At 39.0% G+C, this 9,481-nt stretch overlaps 1 protein-coding gene across 1 annotated transcript in view; it reads right to left on the bottom strand.

Moving 5' to 3' along the window:
- PHF20 (PHD finger protein 20) overlaps positions 1 to 9,481 on the bottom strand; it is a 37,755-nt gene that overhangs the window by 24,131 nt on the left and 4,143 nt on the right. The window contains exons 2-8 of the mRNA XM_010011128.1: positions 8,961 to 9,132; positions 8,677 to 8,761; positions 7,853 to 7,932; positions 6,336 to 6,723; positions 5,853 to 5,960; positions 4,837 to 5,013; positions 3,859 to 4,032 (exon numbers count right to left, since the gene is read on the bottom strand). Coding sequence (XP_010009430.1) covers positions 3,859 to 4,032; positions 4,837 to 5,013; positions 5,853 to 5,960; positions 6,336 to 6,723; positions 7,853 to 7,932; positions 8,677 to 8,761; positions 8,961 to 9,132 — 1,184 coding nt within the window. The remainder of the gene's footprint in view (positions 1 to 3,858; positions 4,033 to 4,836; positions 5,014 to 5,852; positions 5,961 to 6,335; positions 6,724 to 7,852; positions 7,933 to 8,676; positions 8,762 to 8,960; positions 9,133 to 9,481) is intronic.

The following is a 9,481-nucleotide window of genomic DNA, read 5'->3' as shown; positions in this document are numbered from 1 at the left end:
AGGAATGCATTGAATGGGAGTGCTAAAGGTAACGTCAACACGATCTTGGTGTAAGAACACAGCACAGCTTGTTCAGAAGTTTTCAGCATGTGGCAACACAAATGGTGTTACTGAGCTGCATACTTAAAAAGGTTACATCACAGGTAAGAAAAGCATCGTAGACAGCTGCATCTGAAGCACACTCAGCTTTTAAACACTGTGTTATGACAAAGAAACAAAATTTGAAGTCATTCATAGAGAAAAAACAAGTAATGGTACTATGGAGGCTGATGTACAGGGAAAGATTAAGAAGCCGTATGCACAGACTGGTTAAAAAAGAATAATCAGTTAATTCTGAGAAGAAAATAGTAAAAATGAAGACACTGCTCTTGGGTGTTTCACAAAGATAACAACAAGGTGAAAGACATTTTGGCATAGCCATATTAAGAACATGCTGACAGGGATGCTGCCTCAAGCAATTATGGTAAAAAGACTGCAACAAAGCCAGACAATAGGATCACATTTGCTGAAAGACAAAGTTTGCCAATACCAAAACTGTAACGTATCATATACCATCAAAAGCTGCATTTATAAAGAATGAAAGTGTGTTTCAGGAATGGTCAGTGAAACGGTCCAGGGGTTTAGTGATGGCAATTACGGAAGGTTCTCCTGCCAGTAAAGCTAAAAACCAGCATTCAGGACAGTGAGAGAGAACTTGTTTCCATTTAATAACTAACATGAAGATTGGAAAACTTCACTGGAGCAGAAGTAGGTAATGGGGTCCGAAGACCATTTAGCCAAAAAAATATTACAATGACAACAAAAACCATTATAGCACCACACAACTATTGTGAGACCCTGTATCCAAGCTCAGAACACATCCCCACCATTGAGATGGACAAATTCTGGAGAAGATACAGGGAATGGCTTCTAACTGATGAGCTACAAGGTGGAAGAAGAGCACGAGATCACTTTAGCAGAAGTTTAGAAACAGAGGTACCAAGACATGGGGTAGGGGAAGCAAAGCAGCCAAAAGCTTACTGCAACATACAAAGGCATCTATTCAGAGTAACAAAACCAGACAATCCCAGAGTCTGAAACAAAGCTTTAGTTATTACCATCACCACACATTTGGGGGCATCTTCCTCCTTTACAAGTAGCACAACAGAACTGCCTGCTGCCAGGGCACAGCAAGAAGCTCCAAGGAGAGGCTCTGAAGAGCCTGTGCTCCCAGCCAATGCTCTGAGGCCAACTCAATACAACAACATCTAAAGGGGGGAACTTCCACCCCTGCACATGCACACAATTTTTGTTCATAACACATGGTACTAAAACTGGTTTCTATGGAGAGAAAATTTTGCTATATTAGCTTCAGATTTTCAGTCACTTCCCTTTCCAGAGGAGCTTGGTGGGTGTTTTCTCTGAGTACAAAGTTAATGACAGACCTACCACCTCTTCCTTCTTCCATGTTTATAACCAAAATGAAAACTCCTCACTTGGCAATTAGCCATTATAATATTAAGCAGAGAGTCTCAAGGTGAAATAAGTGTCAAAGGAAAAAAAACCCTCTCTCTTCTGCGTTCAAATCAGCAGCCTCTCACTGCTCATCGTGCTGTATTACCAAAGTTTGAGCTATGACCACATTCAGCAGTAAGTTTCCAGTAAAATGTCACCGTGTGAAGCTTCCGAGAGACCTCTCCCCACCTGACAAGCTCACCTAAAGTTAGAAAATAGATGCCCCTGCAGGAGGCATTTTTAATGGTATTTGATCACTAACCCCACAGCTTTGTGATTACACATGTTATGGTACCAAGTAGAGTCATCTTTATTTTTCAGACTATTCCATGATGACTTCTGGATTATTTTACAAAGGCAATGGCAACAGATGCTTTCTTAATACTACATTAACCATTTAAAAGAACATCTGTGATCATTAACACAGTGTGTTCTTTCAAAAAACCAAGATTTACCATTCCCCAAATTCTCAGACCTTATCAAAGCTGTGGTTTGTCAATCTGCAGTTCAATGAGTACCTTCAAAAGCTTATACAAAGGTAAGTATCATCTTAAAAATGCTACACTTCAAGCTGACTATTTGCTGGAATTTACAAAATAAAAGGCTAAATGCTTGTCAACCAGAAAAACCTTGCTTAAGAAATGTAGTAAGTTTTTCATGAAAGGTCACTGAAGTTAAAAAGTTTTATATCATGCTGTTTTTCTACATAAAGCATATCCAAAAGGTGACTATCCACTGCAGCAGAAAGCTTTGCCATACCTTTCCTTCTACTAAATAGCTTGTCAGAGGCTGAAAAGTGAGTATTTTCAGACACACTTAAATATTCTTTCCATTTTCAGAACTGCTACACCTGCTGTATCTCTTAGAAGAGCTGTGTCTAAGGTGTAAGTCCTGCACACCTCAAAGCAGTTCAGTTCACTGTACCCGTTTGGAGTCAGACCTATACCTGCACACCTCACATGCCTACGGCCTGAGTCACAACAGCCACCACTTCTGCTTGCCTGAAGCACAAGATTCCAACAGGGTCAAGAATCATGTACTCAAAGCTAACACAGAGAGTAATGGCATTTCCTTGCTACTGGGAGAGATTAACATTCTGTTCAGTCATAACCACCCAACAGCGGTTTTGCCTTCATGAGCCAAAACAAGCTACAGCCCATCAGTTAAAAAAGTGAAACCCAGAAGTACTTTACGGACTGACAAGGACACAGCTGCCTGACTAGCAAAAAGATACTGCAGCCACCCTGCATCTTCTGAGTTCACTGCCAGAACATAGGGCAGGAAAGGCATGGCCCCAACACCCACCAACTGAAAAGGCTCTGGATATACCATAGTTAGAATACAGGAGGATATTTCATCAGCCTGCTTAGGAAGGAAAGCAAGATCAAAATAGCTCCAAGTTGTAAATATTAGAAGACCATTCCACCCAACCTAAGCAAAGGAGACGAGGCAAATTCCCTCCTGCACAGAAGGTACACATCAATGGCAAAGAGAGAGGGTGTTTTATTTGTACAATTACACAAGAGTGGGTGAAAGCACGTGCAAGCAGGAGGGCAAATCTGGAATAACCGAACAACATGATGACAGCCAGCACATACAGATTAGCAATGCTGAGCAACTGTAAACCCCTCTAAATGTGCTGCTTCGCTTAAAATTAAGCTTCTTTGATAAAGCATAAACCAGGGACACTGTAGTTCAGGTTTCCCCAGTTAGCTGCAGATACAAGTGTTTTAAGTTACAAAAAATAATCACAGGACAGCACTATGTTTTGGCATAGTTACTATCTGTATAGGAAATTTTAATTTGAAAAAGGTAAGTACACACCCCAGCTAAGAGAAAATATAATAAATACATTATTGAGACAGACACTGCAATGTTTGAACTGTTCCATAAATTTGCACTAAAACCTCTGAATAGTCTAGGGCTTAAGTATAACAGAAGCCAAAGCATAAGGATATAGAAATGCACAATCAGGATTACCAAACATCAATGGTTCCACATACGTGCAGCACAGAAATGACAGAAGAACCTGCTCTTTTAAGATGTTAGTCCAACTTAATCCAGAATGACAAACATTAAATTATAACCTGAAAACAAGCATTTGTTAATTTCATCATTCACATGCTAAAAATATTCCACCCAGTCATTTAAAAATTATGATTTCTACTTTTTGAAAGATTGCTGTCAATCTCCAGAGCGTCAGATCAAAACCGAGTCTACAGGGAAGAAAAATATGCATTTTTCCCCATGGTTAACATTGCAATTACACAATTTTTGTTAGTGACACTTGTACAAGCACAAAACACCTGGCGGCTGTTGCCTTAAGAAATGCATCAATATTAAATATGAAATCAAAATTTGAACCTGGAGCAGCAGAAGGTTCTTGAGTTTTGACAGTTACAGACGAAGACGCAGTGTCTTCAACCTTCTCTTCCTGTAAACTGGCATCTGTGCTGGGTGCTGTGCTGTGTGATGTGTTTCCAGGAGATTCTTGTTCACTGAAACTTTGGTCAGATTCAACAGGAATTTCTAACGGGACTAGAAGGAAGAAAAACATTTCATTGAGTTAAATACACACAAAGGCATACTCCAGAACACTGATGTATGTGTTCATCACATTACAGTGGAGACAAACAGCCATCCACATTCCCATGCTTGCTGTTGTATTAACACAAAGTAAGTTTTTAACAACACAGCTACTTGTAGCAACCCTCTAAATTTACAGCTCCTTAGAAACACACAACCTAACTCTTTATGGCCCAAAACGGGACAGGTCTCCTTAAACCACCATCAGAGCTCCCCCTGAATGGGAAAGGCAGTGAAGCAGCGGGCAGAAAAAGGGAGCGTTATCTCCACCCAGTCTAAGAAGTTGAATCCTGTTTGAAGTTGAACAGGAGGATTAAACTGTAAATTTAGCATTTCGTTACTGCTTCAACCTCAAAGTGTGAAAACTTTGTAACTACCTCATTTTCACAAGCATAACCTGCATCCTTAGAAAAAAAAACAAACCAAAACCCACCACCACAAAATAAACTACCACACTTCCTTCAAGTTGTTTTACAGCCCATGGAGCTCTCCTTTTGCAAGGCCAGTTATCCCTCTACTGGAAAAGCTCCCACCATGCAAGGGGAATACTAGGGTTACTGATGGGAGAGGGAATCAAAAGCAAAAAGGCAATCAATGGCAGTAGAAAAAGATATAAACTTTCCTTGAGTTTTCTCTGCACTGCTGATTAAACCAGGTTTTAGTTGCAGATAAAGAGCCTGCAGTATATGCAAGTGAAAATATCATGCTTGCAACAACTAGATGACTGCCACCAGAGTGTACCAGGAAGCTGCTTACCCTTCTCAGACTCCTTTTGGTCAGATACTGCATCTTTCCAAGGCTCAATTTCTGTTGAAGTTGTGACATGATCTGTGTTTAAAATCTCATGGCTAATACTAGACGAGAGTCTTGAAGATCGTCTCCTGATCTGGTCTTTTTCAGGGTTATCTGAAGTGTTCTTCAATTTATCCTGGGCTGCAACAGACAAATTTAATGGTACCCTGCAGTTGCAGGATTATAAATAGCTCACAAGCAAACTCTAAAGATCTCCTCTCCCAGCAGCAGTTTGAAAGTGTGTTTAAGGACTGAGGATAATAGCAAAAGCTGAACAGCCCTGGTGATCAGACCTCTCTGTAAAAGCTACAATCATATTAACAGTTATGTTACAGGTCCCTCAACTTTTCTTTTAGAAACAGATTTGAAGTAAGAATACAGATCAGTATCTTACTGGTAAAACACTGCTTTAAACAGCAACTGTCCCACTGATGTAAGCAATACCAGAAGTTAGATGGGACAATTCAGACAAAAAACAACTTTGACTCTGCACACTGAAGTTTTAACATACGTGGTCCTAAGGAAGGGAAAGACAGCTTTCTTCAGATCTTTACCACTAATATAATTGTCTTTCCTCATCAACACACTCAAGTTCAACATCACTACACAGAATACCAAGATAAAGTAAAAGCTCTTAGACTGCACTGACATGAAAATTTACTTGCCATTAAAGTTTCTTTGCTAAGCAGTGTGGTAAATCCTTCATCTAGTAATTAAAGTTTCTACAATAGAAAAGGGCTTTTGTAATCTTCTATGTATTGCAATATAATTGCTGCCTCCCCTTCTGCATCAAGATTAACAGTTTGTGGCTCCTTTATACAAACCCAGCTTCCAATGAAAGAAGAACAGGTGATGCATTTCAGCCATTTCATGTATCACAGTTCAAGGTTAATACCACAGACTTTTTTACCCCCTCCACTTAAGCTTCAAGAACTTGTATGTACAAAGACTGTGAGAGTTGAATACTAAAAAATACTTACACAGGTTTTTATCAATCCTGGGACGCTTTGATGGAACTTCACCTCCTTTAGGTATTTTCCGACGTCTTAACTCCAAAGTTATGGGCTGCAGCGTCTGAGAACTTTGCTCTATGTATTTAGATAGAGAACAAAGGTTGACTGGATATGAAGCTGTGAACCTGTAAAACAAATTCCCAAGCCTCCCAGCTTACAATACTGGACTTGCATAAAGAGTTTCACCTGGCTTTCCAAAGTCTACATATCAGCATTTAATCCTACTGAGACATGAAGAGAACATCATTTACCTAATCTCAGACCAAACCACTGAAGCTCCAAACCTGCCTGACAAGGATGCTCTCAGTTGTCCTAACCAAGCCTGAACAAAGATGAGTTTAAACCTTTTTAAAAGTTTCTTGAGACCTAGGCTGTGAAAGAGCAAGATACTTGTTGCTCCTTTAGGTAAGTTTACAATGGTTCTGATACATGGCCTTTACATTTACGTACCCGTTGGAGGAGTTACCGGCGGTCTACCACGTTTTCGTTTAGTTTCTTTCACATTTTCTTGCGGACTCTTTACATTGTCATTCTCAGGCTTCTTCTCAATTTGGGTATCTATTGAATATTCCATATCATTCTCTGATATATTCTCTTTATCTTCTTTTCCATTCTTAGATATATTCTTCTCTGAAACCTTGCCTTTTTCCGAAATGCCTATCAATTTTCCTTCTTTATCAGGTTGCTTAACTCTTTTCTCAGTCTTTAATGTCTTTTCATCCTTGTCTTTCTTTGCATTACCTGTTGCTTTCCTCTGTTCTTTAAATTTCTCCTGCTTTTCAGGAGATGATGGAATTTCATTACCTCTTTCCTTAGGCTTAGCATTACCCACAATATTCTAGAATAAAGAGAACAACATATGAAAATTAACTTACTGCAATCTCAGAGTCCTCCCTCACCTCTGTATTTAGCAGACTTGCATCCTTGTCCAATTTTTCACAGGACAAAAGCATATACTCTATTGTAACCCACAGATTAAAACTTAGAAGCACTTGAACTGTTCGAGGACCCATGCAGCTTCAACAGGACACTGCAGCAGATTCACTCTTTTCACAACTCAATGGCAAAGAGATGTGCTGTTTCTTTGTTGTCATGTGCATTACGTTTCATCAGCTGTGCTGCTCATAGAACCATCCAATCTGAACTGGGTATGTGGTACTGGAACACACATGAACCATCTTACCCAAACTGTTCTCAAGAAACTGAACCATAAATACAGTATGTCTGAATTGCCTCTTGATAACTCCTGATCTCTTAAAAGCTGTGTGTCCTTGCCTAAGTACATTCACAGTGCAGGTCATCAGCATTTACCATGACTGTTCAATATAGCATGTTACACCCTCTGTGTAGGAACAGAGCAACACTGACATTAGACAACCAGCTTACACTGCTGCCTTCAGAATTGGGTGGTTTGGGGCTCTCTCCTAGTGATGAACAGGAACAAGACACTTTCCCTCCACTGCCAGCATGCTGCTACATTTGTACTGCACCTGAATCCACACCTTAAGTAACTTACACTCACCAGGGAATCTGGAGCTCTCCAGTGGCTCAAGTATTTTTAAACTTTACTTCTGATTGTGTAAACAGAGCTCACTAGGAGATTCTCCCTTTATGTTTTTATGCTCAAGAAGAGAACGAAATGTTCTAATATAACTTATCTCTTGGGTTAAGAGAAATCTTCCCAGCCAGTCGTTAAATGAAGATGACATACTCCTTTCAAAACCTACCCAAAGCTATGCAGAAACATGAAACTCCCTAAAGGAAAGAGGAGAGACAAAATATTTTGTCTTTCTTATGCAGAATATTTCTTAAGATTGTTCAACTTCATATAGTTATGGTTAAATATGGTAGAATTATTTCTCATGGCAATGAAGATTCTTGAGATAGCTCTTAGGAGTATTAGACAACCCTCAACCAGGCACAGTATTCAATTCAGAATACTCTAGTAGCAAACACACAATACTTACCTGATCTTTGGAAAAAGCTTTGACATGAATGTTTTTGACAGTCTGAACTACACCATCATAAAATTTCACAGTGTATGTACCTAAAATTTGAAAATAAAGCATAAGAGCTTGAAGATCAGAAGTTATTTAACAGAGCATTTGCTAACAGCTCCAATATTCTAGCTCTAGATAAAAGCTGCCTTATCTGTGTTGATAGAAACTTCAACAGCAGAGGTCTTATTACAGGCCAGGTAAGGGCAAAACAGTGCCATTACCAAAAATAATTCTGGTAAGCATGAAGGTGCTTACTTAGTACTAAACTTAGTGTTGCTCCTTAGATATACTTGCCTCACAAAACCCCAAAGTTTTGGGGGAATACTCCAACAGATAATTACACAGACTTTTTCTCCTTAATCTTGTAACATACAATGTAAAGAAAGCGCAGCACAAGAACAAGTCCTTCATGATTCCTTACTGATATTAAAAAAGAAGGATGAGAAGCACGACTGTGTTGTTTTTTCTGTTTGTAAAGGAGTTTTGCAGCTCTGACATCAGTTTTACTGCAGTTGCATGTATCTCTTGATAATAAACTCCAGAAGAAACAGCTTTTCCCAAATATATATTTAAAGCAATTACTGACCCAGCAGAAAGTTCCTTTATGTCATGAAAAGAACGAGAGGTTAGGTTAAAAAAACTTGATGGCAGACTCAAAAACACAATTGAAAATAAAGCTTTTCACAGTAGTTTTCTGTCTGCTGTACTATCTCTTCACCTTCACAAAAGGTTAGAATACAATGAGAAATGCATTACTAACAAGCACGACAAAACAAAAAGTGACTCCTTACCATCTTTGTTAACAGAAGTAACTTTGGCTGGATAGAAGCGACAATCAGACCAGCATGCCAACACCTGATCATTTATATGAAATCCCTACAAGACAGAAGTGTTTTCATCTTAGAATTACTGAATCATACAACTTCATTATAACATTAATTTTCCAATATTTAGAATAAATCACAAAGCTTATACAGGAGGCAACACAGCAACAGTGAAGCATTTTAATGGTCATAATTCATACAACTGCACATTAAACTGTTACACACTTAGATGTCCTCTATTTTCTACTTACTGCACAACCTTCTTCCTCCTGTAATCCTTCTTTTCTTAACTGTATTTTCTCTAAGGGACGCAAATAAGGACTGTCCCAACAAAACCATTCATCGTATCTATGGTTCCAGCGTTTGAAATGGATAAGCACTTTTCCCTCTTCATAATCAATTTCTTCAATGTGAGCTGGATACCTGGTCAAAAAGGTAGATTAAAATATTTCAATTAAGAATAAGGCAAGTGGCCTCAGACACTTAACTACAGCACAAAACATTATACACATGGAGCCTTCTGCATGATCAAAAGCAAAACATCTGAAGCTCTGCTTCAGCACATGTGATGGGGAGCAGAGTAACTACACTTAACCTTTAGTTTCTACAATCTCATTTGACGTATAACTTGTATAAGCAATAAAGACACTACAAAATTAAGTTCAGCACACAACAAACCCCAAAGTGAAGAGCCAAGGCAAACATTGGCTGCGGGAAGAGGAGACAACCGAGTTCTCAGTCTGGGATGGAAAAAATGTAACTAGAGATCAGG

Source organism: Nestor notabilis, unplaced genomic scaffold (assembly GCF_000696875.1).
Source record: "Nestor notabilis isolate BGI_N333 unplaced genomic scaffold, ASM69687v1 scaffold6633, whole genome shotgun sequence".
NCBI lineage: Eukaryota > Metazoa > Chordata > Aves > Psittaciformes > Psittacidae > Nestor > Nestor notabilis.
The sequence above is the reverse complement of the archived record's forward strand: the minus strand, read 5'-3'. Positions and strand labels throughout refer to the sequence as shown.